This window comes from Trachymyrmex cornetzi, unplaced genomic scaffold (genome assembly GCF_001594075.2).
Source record: "Trachymyrmex cornetzi isolate Tcor2-1 unplaced genomic scaffold, Tcor1.1 scaffold122, whole genome shotgun sequence".
In the NCBI taxonomy this organism is placed as follows: Eukaryota; Metazoa; Arthropoda; class Insecta; order Hymenoptera; family Formicidae; genus Trachymyrmex; species Trachymyrmex cornetzi.
In genome coordinates this window covers 1,813,959-1,837,734 of record NW_017295784.1, presented here as the reverse complement: position 1 = coordinate 1,837,734, position 23,776 = coordinate 1,813,959, and the positions used below count along the sequence as shown (strand labels likewise).

Sequence of the window (23,776 nt, the reverse complement as noted above, 5' to 3'; positions counted from 1 at the left end):
GTTTTATGAAATTATTTAGAATTATGAAGTTACATTTATTTAAAGTTTTATTCTATAAAATTTTTTAATAAAAAGATAAATTTTATTTTAAAAATGATGTATTAAAAAATCTTTTCTTTCATCTTGTAAAATACTCGGAGAAAAAAGAAGTAACTTCAGCTATTGTCGAACGAAGTCATCATTGTCTCCATAAAATACTATGAAATTCTATATTCTATAAAATACAATAAGGGTTTCAATATGTTCTTCTCAAAATGGAATTTTCGATTATATATATATATATATATATATATATATCCTTGCTCCAGATATTCTACTTCAATTATATATTATAACTTGGTAACATTACTATCCGTATGCTTGAAATGTAATGCTCAATATGTTCTTTTTCAACGCAGCTATTCTGGGCAGAATAACGGACAGACACAAGAAAAGCGATAGCTCGCAGGCCGGCACAAGCGTATCAGGTACATCCTGGATCCGATTCACTCTAAACGTTGACTTTATCTACAAGAAAAATCCTAACTCGAGGATTCGACGTGGCGACGTGTCCCTTTATGTTCATTCAGCTGATCTGGCTTGCAGATGCCCGAAAATCAAGCCTAATAAGTAAGTATTATTGCTTCATCAAAGAATTGAATGTTGATTCGAAATTCTTCCATTTTTGTATGAATACTTATATCATTAAAAATTTAATAACTTTAAATTGCCCATCTTCAAAAAAGTAAAAAAAGTGTCTACTACATTTATATGTGGACAAATTTAAATAATACTGTAGATTTTTTAAGCAAATTTTTACAGATATATTTTTCCAGATACACACACAAAATTCCTTTAAAAATAAAAATAGAATGGAATAGATTTTTATAAAATTCTAAATTCTTGTAAATCTAAATTTGCTTCTTGTGAATCACAAATATTATTATTTTATTACTATTATTATTAATTAATCTCGTTATTGTTTGGACAATGCACATTCAACAGACATTAAAACTATAATAAAGCTCCTAATTTTTTGTGTTCTTTATATCTCGTAGCCATTTAATTTTCTACTTGTCTTCATTTAGAGATCAATCAAATGATCAAGGTTTCTAATGGGACAGCTCTGATAATATGTAAACAAATTGTAACGACCATAGACTGCCTGTCAGAAATTATGGTAGTCGGCAACAGCTGACAACTGGACAACGATTGAGACTACTCACACAATTTTGTTATATTCACAGATCTTACTTGATCCTTGGCCAAGAGAGTGACGGCGGTGGTCAAGGTGGACTCACAGTGACACAGAGGTCGATCGTCATCGAGTGGCGCGACGAATGGCACCGTCGAATGCGTCGTTTTCAACGAAGGGCGAGATCGTGCCATTGAGATGCTCGTACGTCGCGGAGAGGAAGAGATAGAAAGCAAGATGAAGAGAGAAAAAGAATAAGAGTGTGAGTGAAAGAACGAGAGAGAAAGAGAAAGAGAAAGAGAGAGAGACAGAGAGAGAGAGAGAGAAAGAGGAAGTGGGTGCATGTATGCGTGCGTTTGTGTATGTAAGAATGAGAGAGAGAAAGAGAAAGAGAAAAAGAAAGAGAGTGACAGAAAGAGAGAGAAAGAAGAAAGAAGGAGAGAGAAACAGAGAGGAAAAGAGAGAAGTCAATCCCCTCCTAACCGTGTTCGTAGGAACCTGCATATCTTGATTTCCCGACCGCGAATACCAGTATCGGGGTGCCGATTTTGTTTTGCGCGCGGTATTCATCGACGATCTTATGTCGAAAGCAAGATACGAGGAAGGAAGACGAAAGGGGGAGCAGCGATTTTTCCATGACGAGTGCGTCCGCCCCGCGAAGTAACGCGAGCAATGCATATTTGTAGAAAGATTGCGTGCAAAGGCAACCATCTCGTTGCGAGATATAATCCTGAAACGATCCACAGGAATGATCGATCGTTCGAAATATACACTGATGAATAATCATTAAAATTTCAGATGATCTCTATATCTGTATTATCAATCAATCACACGTATATATATTTATGAAATTTCTTTCTAATATTTATTTCAATTAAAAGAACTCTTCAGTTTTGCCCTGACTTTCGCCAAGCACATATCCTTTGAATCAAATGCAAATTAGTTTTCCATTCTAATATGACAATTTGCTGTTCGGTCGAGTACCCAACGTCTCTGTAGAGCAAGCGCATTCCTCGATGTCGATTCACTCTTGACATTTGTTGCGCGACATTTCTCCGTGACAAGCGATTTATTGAACGGCATGAATCTTTGAAGGCTCGCCATCGTACCCGTTCGCACCCGATAAATCGCGTGTCCGTGAGAAATGTCGCGAGATAAATGTCGGGTCGAATTTACGCGACAGATTCAATTACTCTGAAATACCGCAAATCGTCGCCGGTATATGGTGGTTTCTGGCGGTACCCCCGTTATTCAATGGCGAATAATCATCCGAATAGGTCGTCATTTCTGTACCGTTAATACTATAGCCGAACCAGATTTAAATAAAAGATATTCGCTTCCGCATCATAATCCTCGTAGCGCAGTCACTGTCGTGATCAATAGAAATTGATGGTTTTAATTAAGTTGCGTGCAACAATATTCAACGTGAATTGCGAGAGAACGTGATATTAATATCTCTATAACATATAAAATAATCGAGCTCTTTCAAAACGTTTCTCCGACGGTTCGATGGTAATTCATTTTCATCAACATCAATTTGCTATATACAAAACATGGACGTGTACAGATTGTGCACGATGTGATGCGAGCGTGTTATGTACGAACTGAGCGTTAATGCATCTATATTATAGAAGGTACTATCATTAAAGCTTAATAGATTCGGCAAAGCGAAATCAATTTCGAAAATCGCATACTGATGTACGATGTCTTTAATCTTGTTCATCCCTTTTTATTTTGCTTATGAGCAAAAATTGAAGTGAAGCTTGAAAAAGGGAGCACACAAAAAACTACCGTTTGAAGAAAAGTTCAATTCATGCTTTTGATTTTTTTACATTAATAATTTGGCGCAATTGTGAGATATAGGGAAAAATTGTAATTTCTCGGAACATAGAATGTCTGTTGAATGTGGCCCTTTTCTAAATCCGTCTCAATTTTATTATTCTAATTTTACTTCTTCAAAGACAAATCGCAAACATATAGTTTTTATAATTTATAACTAACTATTATTTTATTATTATTTTATTTAATTATTTAATCCAGTTTTCAAAAACTGTTTGAAATAATGCATAATATAATATGAAGAATAATCTTGCTATAATAAAATTACACAATGACCGCAAATTATGCATCGCAGTATCTTTCAACGTCGCGGAGTAGAAATAGCGAGGTGAAGGTACATGTGATAATATGTACGCTTCGACTTAATTCCTGAGAAAACCGCGGCACACCTGCTACGGAAGCATGATTCAACCGCGTCCAGCACTAGAGGGCTCGTATTGCCGTCGGTACTAAAAGGCTGGTCTCGAGTAGACAAGCGCAAAATGCGTACGTACATGTACCACGTCTAGCCATTTCAAATCTGATTTATTCGCGGCCGCCTTGTGTCTTGAGAGCCGGTGCACTCGGAGAAAGTGGGCGTGAGAGGGAAACAGCGCGAGAATCCAATGAAACCACGAGAGAGGCAAAAAGAGAAACGAAAATGAACGCGAAGCAAGTAGATAAGCGAAGATACGTTCAGGTATAAAATATATTTAACCATTGTATATTATCATTATGGATATATCACACATCGGAATCTGAGAAGCGTTATCGTTTTTATCGCCCTGCTAGAAAGTTATTGTGACTCTGATCGTTTATTCGGTGTAAAACATCACCATATAAAATCATGCTTCGTTTCCCTTTGATCGTTTTGAAAATTTTCCTTTAGCAAAAAGAAATGTCGAAATTCTTTATCAAAAAAATCACTATTGAAAAAGATTATTTATTATAAATTTCCAACATAATATTAAATATCTGGGCAACTAATTTATAAAAGTTCACTTGAAATTTAAAAATAAATAAATTTCTATTATTCCTCTCTTTGCACTTTTTTCAATAATTTTCGAGAAATCGATAATTATTGATTACTTATATAATTTATTACATACATAACTTATTAATTTTTTAAATATTTTTTCAAAAAACGATCAACAGATTCTTTAAAAAATTCACCAGTAAAAAGTTAGCACGATCTATATACCTTCATCAATCTCTCTCAACAGCGTTCTCTCGACAAAGATAATGACCGCGTTTTAGTATTGCTGAGTAAACGTTTGCTAAGACGAAAGATCTTCAAACAGTTTGAATCCTCTATTGTTTTATTTGACTCTTTACCAAGCTTCCACACGCAAACATTATCTACGATTTGTGTTTACATATCAATGCAAAAGCGCGAATACCACTCTGCAAATTCGATTTATCAACGACATTTGAAGGGTTTAGATATGTTGATTTGTTTGAATTGGGCAATCATGTTGAAGCACATCGCGAGGCATATCTTGTACCTACAACGAAGACGTCGGTTTATCTTCGTGAAATAAATCGACCCTGACGCATTCAGTTCTAAGGACGGCTATTAGGAATCCGAGGCGTACGAATTTAAATCGTCAACGAGCATCCGTTTTGCTCGGTTTAAACGCTTCTTCCAACGGGAGCAAGATGCGCTCATCTAAAATTGGAACGTGTGGCATTCGCACCGACTGACGGATACGCACGTCGTGTTTAATCGAAAGTGACGTGTACAGGGCTATGCGTTTCGCAAATCGACTGAGCAGGCATGACGAGAAACCGAACAGCAAGCGTCTTCGTTAAATGATTCATTCAACGAAGTGGATAAATGTCTTCTTCAACTCTTGTCTCAAAGTTCTGTATAAGGTAGAAATAAATTAAGAGTTCAACTGTTGCATTGCCCGTCGTTTTTTTTATTTTTTATTTTTTACGACACGGCGGATCACTCGATCACAAATGGCACAAAACTCGTCCCCGGGCTTCCCCCCCCTCTCTCGCGACTTCTGTTTTAATTTATTTATTCTTCGCCTGCTCGATCATCGCGCGTCGTACCATACTCATATAGAAATATCACGCGTTCGTTGAATGTAGATTTTCTTGTACATTTTCTATATAAATTATTAAGATCCTTTTCTAGCTGGTATATTATATTACGTAGTGGAGAAAGAGGAGAGAAACACAGTAGAGGCTAAGCATACTGACACGTGTCGCGACGTGAGTCGCGGGTTTATCGATCAATGATGACACTCTCCCGGATCGTTCGCGTCGCGGATTTCAGGCGGCGACGACGACGGCGGCGTCGTTCGGTTAATCGTCGATCGTGAAAAAATCGCTGATCTTTATAGCATAAAAGTGGTATACTTCGTCGATGTAAGTACGGTTTGATGCAGTATGGTATGAAATATTGATAAAGATCATGCACAATAAAGATCAGTGTGAGAATTGTTTGAGAATTATCACGTGTTATTCGGTATAATCGATGACTCAGCTGCGATTAAGAAGCCCACCTGTTACGTCCCACCTGATCCTTTCCGAACTCCTGGTATCAACACCAGTACGCAAGAAGGCTATTCTTCCAGAGTTAAGTCTTTTTCGCGACCGTACAATAAGAGGATTCGCGAAGATGAAACGGCACAAGCGCATTATTTAACGGTAATAAGATAATCTGTAGAAACGTTTATATATTTGTAACCACGTGCTTTGTGGTGCAATAAGAAAAATTTTCGAGACTAATTTGATCCTCCGAAGGGAATAGGGGCGTAATTTATATGCCACTCAATTTTATAATAACGTCGTTATAATAAAATCGTTCCTCTATCTACGCTACAAAGTGTATTGAATCATGATAACCAAAATGCAAACTATTATATATGATTGTTGCTACGATGTCATACTTATAATAGTTACAGCGCTACGATATTAAAAAAAAAATGCGACACGATGGAAAATTGCATGTGAAAATCGCTACAAAATAAGTAATATAAACATTTTTTGTGCTTTCCAGCAAGAGACACAGTGTAATACAGTGATCATTTCTCTTTGTTTAACATTGGCAAACAGCAAGGTTGTAATAATTCACTGTGCCACACTGTCTCTTGCTGGAAAGCACTCTTGTTATACGCGATAATGTTCGAGTAAGTCATCCTTTATACATCGCGTTTCGAGCCAAGTTCCTAAATTGCGCCGAATGCATTCTCCTCTTCCAGTACTCATTGTACGATCGATATAAACCATTTTCCTTCTAACACGACGAATGAATAACAATGCAAGAAAATTAGAATGAAGGAGAAATGCAAAGTGCACGTGTCGCGTTTGAGGAGGAACCAATCATCGACACTCGTATCGGATTAGCGTGACGATAATATCTACATATTCAGTTACATACTAATTGTAATGTGTCGAGTCTTCGTGTAATTAATAAGACTGTAACTCCTACATCTCTACGTCTATACAACACATGACACGACAAATCTTTTCTTTTCAATTGTTAACAATCAAAAATTATTCATGCATTTGTATATTTAAAAAAAACTTTTTAAGCAATACACAGATTAATTAAAAAATTATATAATTTAAAAAATCTATTTAGCAAAATATCTGAAATACCACATTCAGAGCAATTTTATTCTATTTTAATTGTAAATGTTTCGATCAATGATGACACTCTCCCGGATCGTTCGCGTCGCGGATTTCAGGCGGCGACGACGACGGCGGCGTCGTTCGGTTAATCGTCGATCGTGAAAAAATCGCTGATCTTTATAGCATAAAAGATGTATACTTCGTCGATGTAAGTACGGTTTGATGCAGTATGGTATGAAATATTGATAAAGATCATGCACAATAAAGATCAGTGTGAGAATTGTTTGAGAATTATCACGTGTTATTCGGTATAATCGATGACTCAGCTGCGATTAAGAAGCCCACCTGTTACGTCCCACCTGATCCTTTCCGAACTCCTGGTATCAACACCAGTACGCAAGAAGGCTATTCTTCCAGAGTTAAGTCTTTTTCGCGACCGTACAATAAGAGGATTCGCGAAGATGAAACGGCACAAGCGCATTATTTAACGGTAATAAGATAATCTGTAGAAACGTTTATATATTTGTAACCACGTGCTTTGTGGTGCAATAAGAAAAATTTTCGAGACTAATTTGATCCTCCGAAGGGAATAGGGGCGTAATTTATATGCCACTCAATTTTATAATAACGTCGTTATAATAAAATCGTTCCTCTATCTACGCTACAAAGTGTATTGAATCATGATAACCAAAATGCAAACTATTATATATGATTGTTGCTACGATGTCATACTTATAATAGTTACAGCGCTACGATATTAAAAAAAAAATGCGACACGATGGAAAATTGCATGTGAAAATCGCTACAAAATAAGTAATATAAACATTTTTTGTGCTTTCCAGCAAGAGACACAGTGTAATACAGTGATCATTTCTCTTTGTTTAACATTGGCAAACAGCAAGGTTGTAATAATTCACTGTGCCACACTGTCTCTTGCTGGAAAGCACTCTTGTTATACGCGATAATGTTCGAGTAAGTCATCCTTTATACATCGCGTTTCGAGCCAAGTTCCTAAATTGCGCCGAATGCATTCTCCTCTTCCAGTACTCATTGTACGATCGATATAAACCATTTTCCTTCTAACACGACGAATGAATAACAATGCAAGAAAATTAGAATGAAGGAGAAATGCAAAGTGCACGTGTCGCGTTTGAGGAGGAACCAATCATCGACACTCGTATCGGATTAGCGTGACGATAATATCTACATATTCAGTTACATACTAATTGTAATGTGTCGAGTCTTCGTGTAATTAATAAGACTGTAACTCCTACATCTCTACGTCTATACAACACATGACACGACAAATCTTTTCTTTTCAATTGTTAACAATCAAAAATTATTCATGCATTTGTATATTTAAAAAAAACTTTTTAAGCAATACACAGATTAATTAAAAAATTATATAATTTAAAAAATCTATTTAGCAAAATATCTGAAATACCACATTCAGAGCAATTTTATTCTATTTTAATTGTAAATGTTGCGGTTTGCACATCGAAATGAAGAAAACTACAAAGAAAGAAAAAAATGCTTCACGTCATATATAAAAATATGAAAAAATTATTTGAATGTGCGCTTTTCGCGCGTCAACAGATTTATAAACATATATTAAATACCAAATCATATTTAAACTATAGTCGCGCTAATCATGCGAGCGTTTCTTTACCGGAAGAAAATCCCGCGAGAAATAAATCAGTAATCGCCCTTGTTCTTGAACGAGGAGAAAACAGTCATATGCTCTTTCGTGTGTGCCGTAGTTGACAATGTATGTATGTACTTACGATTTTAACGATGGTTGAACGTGATGTCGGTGGAAACGATTCTGACGGGCGATCGATAACGTCACAGATGAACGACGGACGTTCACGTCGTTGCGACCGCGAGCCAATAATATCACGTACTATGGAGACGATCGATCTCGATCCTCGATCGATCTTCACGTTACAAAACGATACACCCTGAAATCAAAGATCGTGGCGATTGAATCTTCGCATTCCGAGTTTCGCACCGAGATTCTTACAACACAGACTTGCGATTATTTCAAGTTGAATTGAACCATAAACCTGTTCTCACTTATAAAATGATTACATAATTTTAATAAAAACTCGAGAATTATGTTAAATCCTACTACTTATTCATAAAAGGAACAAAACAAAAATATTAAAAATTGTTCCTTATTGTTTAACAAATATATAAATTTTTTATGTACTTATTAATATCTTTTATTACGGATAAAGTTAATATAATAAAATTGTTTTAAACAAAAACTCTCAGAATCGTGGGATTATACGTTCCTTTTCACAAAAAATAAAAAAAGAGACACATTTTCATTATTGTATTTAATAAATAAATATTATATCAAATTTTTATCTTTCCACAAATATGTGTTGCAACTCACTAATAACTATATTTTATGTATTCTCGAGTTTTTTAATGATTTATTAGATTTGGATTTGAATTTTCGCAAGATGGAAATTTATTTCTTAAAATTTAAATTAAATTTTATATGTAATTTTTTCTGTAAGTTGCATCTGTTTATATACTAATCGATCTAGTACTTCTATTTAACTCGAAATGAGATCTGTCGTCTCCACTACCTACGCTATAATTACATGTATAAAATGTACCAACTTAAGATAGCTTTAGATTAAGATATTAAAAGACTATATATCATCTATTCGCGAATAATACGTGCAGTCAAGGATTAAAGAGGACTTTTCGCGTGCGATCGGAACCAATAGATTAGACATGCAGATTTATCGCATGAATAAAATCATTTATTATCGCATTTGTAAGGAAGGGAATCAATTTTCAGCTTATCGTTGAAGGAATTAAAAGAAAAGCAAAACGAACTCGCGAGAAGAATTCAGAGTCAATAAACTCGCCACTCGAATTCCATCGCGCACCCGAAGGCACTTTCAAGTGCGAAGGCACTTCGATCGAATATTCAATCTCTTGAGGATTGAATATTCAATGTTACTGAATGTTTCTCGATAAATTAAGCATCTATTTCGAATATATTCATCGACATGATTTTTAACATCACTCTTTGACATGACATATAGAATCTTTCAAATAATGTAACTAAAAAATATTTATAAACCATTAAAAAAATGTAATATATATTTTGTTATTAATTTTAATGTACTCAAGATTATTAAATCTATATGAGACTACGTTTATACACAAATTAAATATTAAAATAAATAAATAATTTTAATTTGAAAGTTTAATTAACGTCGAAAGATAAAATATATTTCAGGCGTTTTTACATCGCCGAGTCTCACGTTTTCAATTTTTTATGAAGTCCTGATACATATTTTATGATGCAAAATGATTTTTTTTTCCAAGAATAAAATAATTACGTATATATGTACGTATATTTAAAATTTTTTAATTAAAAAATTATTTCATTTTATTAAAATTTCGATTTTAGAAATTCGCCAAAAATAATCTGTAGCTGTTTTTTTTTCTCAGTAGATAGAAAGTTAAAAAAAATAAATACAACGTAATTTTCTCTTTACTTGGTATTTTATTAATTTATATCATGTATATGCGGTAGATCGCCAACTATTAATTAAATTGCGATAATAGAAGAAGAGAGAGAAAAATCAATATTACAACACGGGCTCGATTTCACACGGATTAGCCGATTAGTTCGATAACTTTAATCCCTGACTGTGGCGTGCAGATATGACATGGTATATAATGTTTAACGGGCAACTTATCCACGCCCCTGTACGTAATTCGATGTAACAAAATAACTCTATCACGGCTAAAAAGTGTATTACGAGTTTCTCCCTCCCGAGAATCGTCGCCGAGAGGGGTGCGACTTTTATTCGGAATTTACGAACGGCAAGTACATATATCGTAGAGTTGTACGCGATGTTACGCAGTAAGAGTATGCTATTTATACCTCCGCATTAATCGATTGCTACTGTACCGATTATTACTTAGACTCGATTAAATTATTAAGTGTACCGTCGTGTATTGTGGTGTAATAAATGTGATTAGTTGTACGAGAAATAAACGCAATCCGTAAGAATTGCCGCGCCTGTCCCCTCGACATAATATAATATTGTCGACAATTTATTATATTAATATTATTTTAATAACCGAAATTGATTTTCTGAAGAATTTCATTTATTTAATATGTAACACAATTATTCATTTTTTAATATATCTTTTTTCACAAAATGATGCATTCCTTTCTGACGTTTCTAATGCAGTTTGAAAACAAATTTATGAAATTATAATGTCGAAGATAAAATGAGCAATATCTATAATCCTACAATTCACTATTGATTTTACAATAATTATACAATTATTCTAGCTTAACTATTTCGTAAATATGTATAAACTGTATTCCGACAATTAGCATGTATATAAATCTTTAAATTTGAGAATTTATTATTAATTTTTTTTATTACCGAGATTAATTTCCTACAAATTTTTTCTTTACTTAATTAGTATGTAATACAATTATTCATTTTTTAAATACATTTTTTGTCGTGAAATACATTACTTTTCTAATGCAGGCAAAGTTTGTTTGAAAATGAATTTATGAAATTTTAATAATAACAAAGTGAATAGTATCTAATTCTACAACTCACTACTAATTTTACAACAATTATTGTATTATAGAATTATTCTGACTCAATTATTTTGTAGATACGCTGTATTTCAACAGGTATATTCCTTCGTTACCTACATATACTAGTCTCGGCTTGCCGTTTCTTAGTTCGGCCGCCGAGAGGGCGTCAGTGCACGGAGCTGAATTTTTCAAATCGCGCCGTCCCGCGCAACAAGGCAAAGGGGCGCACAATGGAAGTAATATTTGGAACGAGTATTAAGATTTCAATCTATTAGAAACTGATTACATCGAAATACACGCTTTCTGATAGACTGAAATCTTAATATTTATTCCTTTTCTTCCATTGTGCGCAGGGCCTAAGATTCCCCGACACGATCTACCAAATCTATCTTTGCTTTTCGCGGATATTTCGTTCACACTTTTTGATGCTCTTAATACTTTATGACTAGAATATTACATACATACCTGTCCACAATCGTGTGCATATTACTCTTTCGATACGTTTCGGACACGGAAGAGATTTCGGTCAATTTCGAGCACGGAAAATTGGGGGACTGAAATCGCAATAATGGCGGTACTGAGCGATACTTGAGCGCGACAAAAGAGATATTGGTGACAACGTTCGACAAAGATATTCACGATATGATTTCTCGAGTGCGAAATTGTTTTTAATCGAAGATAATTACGAAAAATATGAAGCGGTTCGAAAGCAATCCTACAATCGCCGCGGCGCGCTTCGACAGACTGTGACTAGACGGTATTAGAGAGAGATATCGCGTCTCGCGACTAGCGAGACGCGACTCTTGAAACAGTACTGCCAATCACTGAGCAATAAACGCCAGATAATGCCTTCCATTGCAGCGCGAATCACTTTTTAGATCGCATCGCATCTAGATACTCGATCGTCGTAATTAGCTTAAAAATTTGAAAGTATTAATAAATTGTTTAATTTTTAATTTCATTATTTTTTACAATACAAACGGAAAAGATTAATGTAATGTTTAAAAGATTATATAATAAAATTACTCAATCCGAATTATACAATTTATTCGTTTAAATAATTTCTTTAAATTTCTTGACCAATATAATTACTATGATACCAATTAATATAATTAGCTAATATAATTATTTAAAAAATTAACTAAATAAAAAAATAATATCAATATAATCAATATAATATCATATATGTTTATATCAATGATAATTTTTTTTCTTCAAATATCTTTAGATTTTTTTATTAATACAATCACACGATCCACATGAAACAATTCTCGAAGGGATGTTCAGAGGACATTTGCATCCTAAGGACATTCCTCAGAAAACTGTGTTGTAGGATAATTTTTAAGAACTTGAATACTTTAAGTATCAAATAACTTCGAGCCATGATAAAAATTTAATGCTATCAGAAAACGTCCATTTTGTAAATGAAGCCATTTTGACGGTATATGATAATTTATTATTAATGGCTTATTATTAATTATTCAACGTAAAGCTCGCAATATTTCAGTAATTAACATGGGTAATACCAAGATAGCGAATGATGCAAGATGTAATCGTAGAGAGCTATAATGATTACAGAATAAAAATGTGTAACATGCATATACCTGGCAGCGATGCGCGCTTTCGATATTCATCGACAAGAAGGCAAGAAAACGATCCCGATCGATTCGAGCAACGCAAAACTAATCGCCGATATCGCGACTTGTACAGACATACATGCATGATATTTGACTTACAGAGAACGTCTGATTTTACGAGATACATTTGTGATAACATCTCACGTACGAGATTCACTTCGGACCGACAATCATTGCGAAAAATACGAAGCGATTCGAGTGCGACTTGCAATCACCGCGGCGCGACGCGTTCTGAGGGAACGACATGAAGTTTGTCAAAGAATACCATTGACATTGGCGCCAATTAGCAATCATTTAAATTCGAAATATCTTAATGCACACGAAATGATTGAAAAATAGTGACTTATATAATAAATCATTTAATGTATATATGAAATATTTTCTGTGATACACGAAATAATATTAAAATTTCGAAGCAGCATTAAAAAATTAATTTATAATTAAAATTTATTAAAAATTTGATTTGTATAATTGTATCGTGCGCGAAATATAACATGACAACAATCACAATTTTAAAATTCAACACGTAACATATTGTGAAGCAAAAGTGGCTTTGGTCTCAGCTTTTATCTCTGACGAATGAATAAAGAAAACTCGGAAGTTCGATGTCACAGAGCATAGATTTTATTCATATAGGAAAAAAAAGTCATTCATAGAGATATGTTGCCGGCATCATTTACAAAGTTTCTCACACGCGCATTTAATACGCTTACAATTTCGTTCGCAGTCCATTATATGATATAAAAATGGTCATTACACTATTGCGGTAGATATCGTTTAATCCTTACATTTCGATTAAATTAGGAAGCAAGCGTGTACTTATGTACATAACAGTCCTCACGCGGTGCCGTGAGGCCTCTTCTAAATAAAAAGCATCGTCAGAGACGTGGCTGTGCATCACGTTTTATCGGGATATCCATGGGATTTTTGGGAATTTATAACGCAAACTAGCTACTTTACGATCTCACGTCCTTTCTAGCGAAAACCAGTTCCTTCAAATTTCGTATTAAAAAATATGAAGATTTCTTTTCCCTTTCTTTCTTTTTTTTCTTCTAATTTGCTAACGTCTCTATGTATACTTTACATGTTTACTGATCTAGGTAGATCTGACAAAATAAATATCGTGGGATCGATTCTTTAAAAAATATATGTTACAATATTGCACTTAAGGTAAATGTACACACGATAAAACGCGTATAAAATATACAATGAGTTCCTCTATCGAGGCACTAACGACAAGGAACACAGAAGTGTCACATAGTGCATGATGCATGATTATTTGTGCATAGACTTTTAACGTTTGCATTTACACGATTTTATCATGTCTTTTAGGCATCGTAACTTTTCGACCTTAAGTAGAGGAAACTTAAAAATTCAGAATACACATAGGTATATCTATAAGATTAAATATATTTTTTGCTACACAAACACACACACCCACCCACCCACACACACACACACGCACACACACACACACACACACACACACACACACACACATATTATATGTTCCAGTATATTAAATAAATATAACTAAATATACTATCATTTATAATAAAGCGTTTTCTCTCACACACACACACACACACACACACACACACACACACACACACACACACACACACACATTATATGTTCCAGTATATTAAAAAAAATAAATATAACTAAATATACTATCATTTATAATAAAGCGTTTTCTGTGAATTTAAAGACAGTAAATTGCATTTTTCTAATACAATTTCATATTGCTTAATTTCTTAATACAATTACTGTAATCAGAAAATTCAAGAATAGTGTATATCTAAAACATATTTTCCTTATGAATTCTCAAATAGAACGTAGATATACCTATAAGTATTCTAATGCAATTAATAATACAAGCATACGTCACGTGTACATCCAATTACACATACATACATTTTTAGTGTAATAACTCGTATTCATAATTATAATGCAATCGTTAAATCGATAAGATGAACAAAATTTCAACATCCTTGCACTCCACATTGATCGTACAACAGATAGTTATTTTTGGACATAAACGTCGCATTTTGTTTGTATATTTCGCAATGACATTACCATCCAGCGCTAAATGAATTAGATAACTATATTGTATTAACTATATCAGCCAACCGCATAGCGTGATGCTAATAATTACAAAACTTGATGATCGAGTTGTGCTTATAGCACGGAGACATTTCGTGTAAAATCTTCCCTTATACAGTTCTTTTAAAACTTTGATACGGTTGGCACATCATCGTCGACAATTTCACGTAATTACGTTATGTCGAAGGTAGAAGGTATACACAGATGCGATTTATATAGTTACTGAAATTTAATTGATTGTGACGTTATGTAGCGCAGACACGAACAAAACTAATTTAACAAAATGAAAGAACTGATTAGAGATAAAAGTTAATGCCTGCTACATTAAAATCATTAAATAAAATTTGCAAGATTTGTTTATAAAATTTCTCTCCTATGTATGTTAAAGCTAAAACAATATAAGAAATAAGAGAAGTGTGCATAAATATATGTATTTAAATAGCACTTTTAAAATGTTTTGGCCATTTAATGTATAGTTACTTTGATAACAAAAAGGATCAGTATTAAAATATAATTTCAAGTCAACATATTGCATGGTCAATTAAATAAAAAATCTTCACTTTAATAATCTATGAGCATCAAACTATTAATATCTATTATTATCAATTGTCGTACAAGACTGATCATTACAAAAAGAGAGGAAAAATCTGTCGCAAATAAATACATGAACGTAATTATTAGTTTATATACGTAGATACACAATTTTGTATTAAAAGTTTCGAAATAATTTAATTCATCGTGTTCTAATTACGTATTATCCATTTATGCTCTCTTTATGTACATTTATAAACTTATTCGTTATTGTTCATGAACGCTAAATAGTAGTTTGGAATAATGGATGGAATGAGAGTATTGTCGATTAAAAACTAGGATATATATTACACTTGTGAGTTCACTTATGTCTCTTATCTCAAAATGTTCGTATACGTATCTTGATACGTTGAGAATCACATATTTTCTATAAAACATGTATTATGTATATATCATTGAGAAGCACATCCATTTGTTGCACGTTACGCTGGTCGTGCAAATTATTGCATAATATTATGTAAAAACGCACAGGTATAAACACATAGATATAACCAAAATGTCGCAATATACTGTAGATAATCTCGTCTCGTAAAAATAAATGAGAAATTAACGAGCCGCGACAATTATGTCATATTTATTTCAGCGACTAGTATTTCGGCACAGATGCTTCTATAGCTCTGTCATTATTCTGCTCTAAAACTTTTACCCATATTATATAAAAGAGATATATATTCGAATATAATTTTATATTGCTAGATAATGATGTCCTATATTTTTTTGTATAATTTTCAAGCTCTCAAGCTATGCTGTATGTGAAGCTAATATAATGTTCTCGTGACTGTTATTTTGAAATATCATGAGTTAGCAACCTCAAGATGGTCAATTAATGATGTCATCTATTTGAGATAGTAAGACCTAAAATTTTTTTCGTTCTACGCACATTCGTATTGAACAGGGCGGTATATAATAAGCACATTCAATAAGCATATTGCAGTTACATTGTATGAAAATACATTTGTGAGATTACTTCCCCTAGACGGCCTAGACAATAAAGTTCGATAATTGCATAGTTCGTACGTTTTCTTAAAAATCTCGAATTTATCTTATCTTCATTATGAAGGCCACTCAAAAGACGGGACATGTGATAAGATTTCGCTATTTGAAACTAAATAAATTGTCACCCCGTGACATACATGATAGAAAAAAAATTACTTAAATATTAATTTAAAACCTTTAAATGTAAAATAGTAAAACTTTTATTGTATATCATAAATATTTTATCACACGCTTCATTGCAATAATGTCATACTCAATATTTAATCCATGATTGCCAGACTAAAAATAGCCAAGCGAAATAATGCAAGCAGCACGCATTAATTTGTATTGGAAAAAACTCCAACTATACGAAATTGTAATATTTGAGAAAAATTTGACAAAAAATTATAAATATTTTTAGCAAATACGTAAAATTGTTTAATTATAAAAGATCTTTACAAATTTCGTAATTTAATCATATATTATATATATGTTTGCACTATTTAACTTCGCTTCTTTATACAAATCAATATTAATTAAAATTTTGGACGAAATACATTTCCCTGTACGTAATCTCAACTGTTTAGTATTTATCGTTGGGCATTTATCGTAATATCGTTAGCATGTCCACCATTTGTAAATAGCAAGTCAATATTATGCAGCGGGACTCTTTATTTTAATTCCGGCTAATTCTATATTCGTGATGTATATTTATGAGATTAATACCTGTGTTGTTGAATAATATTGTTGTATTTGAGTATATCTCCCTTCAGTTTTGAAGAGAATGTAAAAATTGAGAGGATACACAAAGAATATCAGTACATCTCAAAGCTGAAATGCAATATTGCATATAGTAATATACACATTGGTATTATGTGAAGCAAGATTGATATTTCGGATGTTTAAATATAACAAATTTTATGAGAAATTGTCATAAATATTTATAATACAAATTAACGAAAACTAAAATAAAAACAATATATATTCAAATTAAAAAATTGTAGTTTAATAATATTCTATTTTGCTTTTTAAAAAATATTTTCAAGATATTATCAAGATGTAAAATCACGTTTCAAACAATACTAAACAAAAAATGTAAAACGAGTATAGATCTATTAATAGAGCATTAATGTTTTATATTGCAGATCATCTTTTCCAATTTCATTCGTTGTAAAAAACATATCTACAACTGAATAGTACAGTCAATTATTTACATGGAAAATATTTCCATAACAAATTTATTCATTTATACAAGGTGTATCAGAGTCGTTGAACCAGCTTTTTACCCTATGAGAAAATAATCGACTGCATACCTAATTGGATTATAATATGTGAAGTCGATAATTTTTTCATAGAGTAAAAAGCTGATTCAACGACTCTGATTCACCCTGTATATAATTTCCAAAAATTCATAACAATGTATTTTTGTCACAAATTTCTGAAAATTATCTCTCTGATCTATTGTGCAATTGATCTCTACATTATTTTCTGTGTCAATTGTGAAATATTCGAATAAATATTATTTCTAAAAGATCAGAGACAATATATATTAATATATAGCATCTCTGAAACATTTAATAACAAATTATATATATTTTCAAATAAATACGAATCATGATATCTAAAATTTCAGATAAGTCATTAGATTTTCAATTTTAAATAATATTAATTAAATAATGTATAAAATTTTTTGCACAAAGACTCAGATTTTGTTATCACAATAAGAAAATTTCAATTTTGCTATACCTTTTGATATATTAAATTACGAAGAATATTGAACCAACATTTGCTGGAACGTTGTCGTCCCAACAGTAGTAGACATTTGACTAATACTGTTGAATAAGGATTCTGCTTGTAGATTCTCCGGTAACCTAGTAAGAAATTGTGCGCCGTGTACAAAATCCATTTTTAATAATTCTTCTTGGTATAAGTGCAACACTCCCAGCGCAGTTCTGAAGAGGAACTCGTCTCCATCTCTGAGAAAGATATCCCAGATTCTACAGGCGACATCAAGAGGCATTGCTTTAGCATATATAGTATACAACCAATCTAATAAATACAAGTCCGGGCTTAATCCAGCTACGGTAAAATGGGAAAAGACTTTTGGCAGCTTATGCGCAAGAGCACTGGAGTATACTTTATAGTAAGTATTCATTCTTTTTTGGTCCAATGTAAAGGCGGCTCTGTGACAAGGATAATTTAGCAGATTCGCGAAGCAAGCAAAGGCGTCTGGTGGTTCCATGTTTAATGATAAAACAGCACCCACAAAACTCATACCTTGCACGTAGCCTACATCCGGTCTATATACGGCATACGCTGCCAAAATACCCTGAAGGCTATCGAATAATGGTCCACCCTCTTGAAAGACACATAAGGTAGGAAAGGTACGAGATACGTCTAATCTGATTGCGGCTAATGACTCATTGTTAGGGCTCGACATTGCCCTGTCTAAGCAAAGATTATAGAGGTGCGGTGTTACATTCAAATTATTCGAAATTGCTAATTTCCATACCCTACCACGAACACTCGGTGGCAACCCACGCCACCACAGTTCCCTTACTTTTTTTGTATTCTTTACGCTTTCAAATTTAGATAAAACATGTACATTCCACGTGTTGGAATCCTCGGCTAATCTCTTCTCTTCTTTTAACTGATATTCCCGTTGTTGCTTACGCTCTTTCTCTTCGCGCAATTCTCTCTTCCTTGCTGCTTCTAAAATAGCGTTGTATTGCTTACGATGACGTTCCTCTTCCAGTGCATTTTTAGCTGGTAAATTTGCTGGTCTCGGCTGTTGAATTAAAGCTGTACTACCGCCTACCTTGTCGATATTTCTTGATGGACTACCGGTAGGTGTTGAATGTTGAGAACCTCTATTCTTCCACGAAAACACATTCTTTGTAAAAAGCGTGTTCAGTCCCCAACGTTTGGGTATCTTATCACTTTTTTCTACGACGTGTTGTTCATCAGATCCTAGAAAGCTACCAGAAGGTGATATCTCGCTAAGGGAAGACACTGTGCTGCTACATGAGCGTGGCAAACTATTTCTTGGACTACTGTTTGCACTGACATTCTCGAGCTTCGTATATTTGTCCGTGTCAAGTTTCACACTTGATGTTTGTTCCTTACCGTTACATGGAGATTCTAGATATTGAGAAATACAGTCGATTTGTGCATTGCTGGGCATCCTGGTCTCCTCCACCGAATATAGCTGCTTCGTGGAAGGATTGTAAGCCAAGGACATGCTTTCCAGGGCATGATTCAGACTGGTTCCCGCTACTCCGACAGAGACGACATTACCGGCGTCATACCATTTGTTCTCTCTGATGTGTACACACAGGGCCTTGGTCTTTGCCGCTGGTATAGGCGCCACGTCGCATGCCAGTGCCTCGTCGACGTTGACGCTGTCACAGCGTACCGTGTCCCCGTTCAAGGACACCAACTGCTGCTTACCAACCTTCGGCGCGATGTTGCTGGCGATATAGCAGCCAGACTCGCGTCCGGTAACCTTCACCATCTGGAAGCTATTGACAGCATTGTTGTGACGGGACTTGGCACTTCCTGATGTCTGTAGGCTCGGCGACGGGACGGGATGCGCATTGGTCCCGTTCAGCCGTTGGGACGTCACAGGACTCTTCATGGCAACCTTCTAACCTTGCCGGCGCATCCAGATCGCCTCCGATCGTCGAGGACAGCCGTTCACACGCCGAGTCCTTCGACGAGCGAGGCTCACGAATCCGTGCACACGCATGCTTTCCAATCGATTGTCAAGGACTTGGAATGGGTCGGCATGGAAAACGACCCTTGACACCTCGACACTTTCGATCCTTCAATCCGACGACACGTCGATAACAGGCGATCTCAAATGACTTCGACAGGAACAAACAGTGATAAACTCGTCACGCGCGCATCGTATGTATCACGATGTGGTCTCGCGACGCTGAGTGCCTCGCCTCGTAAAATCGTAATCAAGTCGCTAGTCTGCTAGACGAGACTAGTCGGTCGCGTCTAAAAATACACGCAACTAATATCGGAGAGAAGACCAGAACGAGAAGCTCAGCGGCGATGGATCACATTTTTTTAAATCAACGAGCTCAAATCGAAAAATTACGTGCACTCACGTGCACCATCGTTGATTAGCATGCACGACACTGGCAAGTGACAGACGGGCACTGACGACGAATTTCACGGTGAATCCGCTACTTGCGCATTAAAGGCCGCTATACATGTAGAGGCATAACGTGATTCATCCATGAAATTTATAGTCAATATACTTATATTTTGGTAGAATATTGACTTCAACCAAATTCTGATTAACTTAATCAGCGTTTCAAAAAATCAGATTAATGATGACGAATTGTATAATTAAAAATTATATTAAAAAAAATTTTTTCCGTTAAATTAATCAAAGTTTGATAAATTAATTGCTGATTAATTTATCTAGCAATAGTTGCAGTATTTTATGGATAGAATTATCTTTTTTTTTGTCATAGAAAAAAGATTAGAAATAAAATGGATGTAAAGCTTGAACAGGAAGATGAAATCAAGAACAAAAAGATATATATAATTAAAATTTTTTTGTAATTCTGCCGCTGAATTAATTTAATTGGAGTTTGCATAGTACGACAAATTAAGCAATTTCCAGCAAGGACACAGTGTAACATAGTAAATCATTATTCTTATTTAATGTCAAACTACAATTAAGGATGAAAAAATATAATGTACTGGTGTTCCACTGCATGTACTTACTGGGGGTCGATTGTGTATCTCGAAATGAGATGAAAATTACAAAACAGAGCAAATTTACTAGGCAATTCGTAATTCAATTGGTCAACACTTAGTGAATTTGCTCACTTTTGTAATTTTCATCTCATTTCAAAATACACAATCGACTCCCTGAAAAACGCATATTGCTTTTAGCAGAAAAAGCAGCTTTGTAACTGCATAAAATTCTTTAATATAATTTTTGTAATTTTTGCCCTTAGTTTCTCATTAAATTTAAATGTATAAATCAATCACATTAAAGAATCATAACCATTGCAAAGCTTTTTCTACTGAATGGCTCTTTCAATCATTGAGCGAATTCAAGACGGCAAAGCGGCTAGCATGCTTACCGAGCGATTGGACATGATTGGTTGGACCTGTAAGTAATAACCAATTATGTTCATTTACTCGACGCGCAGGCCGTTTGTCAACTTGAACGCGCCCAATGGCTGCGTTTAACAGAGAAAGCAGGTTTGCAACTGTTGTAAAATTCTTTAATATGATTGGTTGCCCTTAGTTCCTCACTGGATCTAAACGTATAAACCAATCATATTTAAAAATTTTACAAGTTTTGCAAAGCTGCTTTCGCTGCTGAAACCAGCCAAAAGACCTGTGTCAAATGTGCTAGAACTCGGTCCGGGTTATCGGATCGAGAAATGTGTAGCCAATCAACTTGTCGTTTTTCCGTAAAAACTACATGTTGACTGGCTACACATTCCTAGATCCTTGGACTTTAGCGACTTAAGACACTAAAGACGGTCTTAAAATAAAAACCATCTATAAATACCGGCCTTAACCATTCTAGTAACTTTGCAGGATTCCAACATTTCCAACAGAAGCCGATGTCGGAGAACATCTCCGACGAATATCTCCGACATCTGTTTCAGTTGGAATATCCTGTAAAGTTATTAGAATGGTTAAGTTAACTGGAGCTTGGTAAAAGAAGAAAGAAATCTGAGAGAGATCATGCCGATTTTTTTCCTGTTACCGTCGAAATCGCCGGTACACTACCGCCAATACATCCATTTTCAATTTGAGAACTACGTGACTAAATACATTTTCTGACACTATCGATAAAATCGTATCGTCGAAAGTAGATGTGGTTCGACTCTGTACTAAATCCTCAGAGGATAGAAGCGTGCCGACTATTCATAGGAGGGATGGTTCATAGGAGTAATGAGTTCTTGAACGAAAAAATTTTAACTTCGCATCTCCTACATATGTAAATAAAAGTTATTGAATTTTAATAAACGGAATTTAAAGTTCAAACAAAGTTAATTTAGTGAAGTTTGTCTTATGATATTTATCTTATAATATTTTATAAAATTACGAAGTTATATTTCTTTTTACGCAAATTTTCAGCCCGTTTTTACCAAACATAATTACTAGTATGTATCAAAGTCTCTATAATTACTGACAATTATAGAGACTTTTAATAAATTAAATATTTTCTAAATACATACATATATTGTCAATTTAAGGTATAATTTGGCAAAAACGAGCTATAGAGGCCCTCCACCACCCCCGCCAATTTTATTGGCGGTCCTCTTTTCTTTGTGTAAGTGTACTTACCCATAAAAAAAACGAATTACTAATAAATTTAGTAGCCCGTTTTTGCAGGTAAGTATATTTTTAATTTTTTTTTTATTTTTATGTCTAATATTATTTTATTGTATTTGGCTAATAAAATTGCAATAACTTTTATACTATAATATTATTCTTTATTGTGATCCTTTATACCATTCGATATTACAATTACAATAATTATTTACAATACAATATACAATTATAAATGCTGTTCAAAATATAATAAAAATGATTATATAGAAGCATAATTAACAAATTTTAGTAACGCGGGATTACACGAATACGTCGAAAATACATACAATAACACAAATTTTTCTAAACCATAATGTTTAATAAAATATTGATAAACATAGAAGAAATACTAACAACAATTAGATTATATTTACTATTAATTATTAATTTGTGAATATAAAACTTAATAATATCGCGATAAAAAGTCGTTAACATATTTATAACAGCACTATTTCATCGCGTTCAAGATATCTCAATAATTTCATCATACCAAAGTCTCTCCGCCTTGTCGTACGCTGGTTACAGTATCCGATACAAAGAAGAAGAACAATCTTCAGTGGAGAGCAAACTTAATGTATTCTGATTTTACGTCAAATTTACGAGATCCATTTGCAAAGAAAAGTTAAGCATCCGTCAAATACCGGCAGTGATCTTATTACAGAAGGGTGTGCATCCCGAATCTCTTCTCTCTTGTCAGATTACTTACGATAGTAATAATTTGGGTAGCATGTCAATTATAATCACCATTTTTATTACATCTTTAGTATAATATTAAAATTCGCGAGAAAATATGTTCTGCCACACCTGATTAAAAATCATCTCATATTAAAAATAAACGGATAGAATGATTTCCTTATACAATAGTGGTTTACGAAGGAATATATTTAATAATAATAAAATACATCCATTATTGTAATTTTTTATATGTAT

General features: G+C 33.9%; 2 protein-coding genes across 2 annotated transcripts in view; one reads left to right on the top strand and one right to left on the bottom strand.

Annotated features, from left to right (window-relative positions):
* The window catches only part of LOC108769688 (netrin-1), a 202,793-nt gene extending 199,758 nt beyond the window's left edge, over positions 1 to 3,035 (top strand). Inside the window, exons 6-7 of the mRNA XM_018520809.1 lie at positions 399 to 609; positions 1,227 to 3,035. Of these exons, the coding sequence (XP_018376311.1) occupies positions 399 to 609; positions 1,227 to 1,371 (356 nt within the window). The 3' untranslated portion in view covers positions 1,372 to 3,035. The remainder of the gene's footprint in view (positions 1 to 398; positions 610 to 1,226) is intronic.
* Positions 3,036 to 18,248: 15,213 nt separating this feature from the next.
* On the bottom strand, positions 18,249 to 20,628 carry LOC108768718 (TBC1 domain family member 14). Its single transcript, XM_018519258.1, has one exon. It carries the CDS (start codon positions 20,121 to 20,123, stop codon positions 18,249 to 18,251), a length of 1,875 nt encoding a protein of 624 aa, XP_018374760.1. The 5' UTR covers positions 20,124 to 20,628.
* Positions 20,629 to 23,776: the final 3,148 nt, after the last annotated feature.

What these genes read in the sequence shown, in the direction of transcription:
- LOC108768718 (XM_018519258.1), bottom strand. Translation starts at nt 20,123, where the DNA reads ATGAAGAGTCCTGTGACGTCCCAACGGCTGAACGGGACCAATGCGCAT.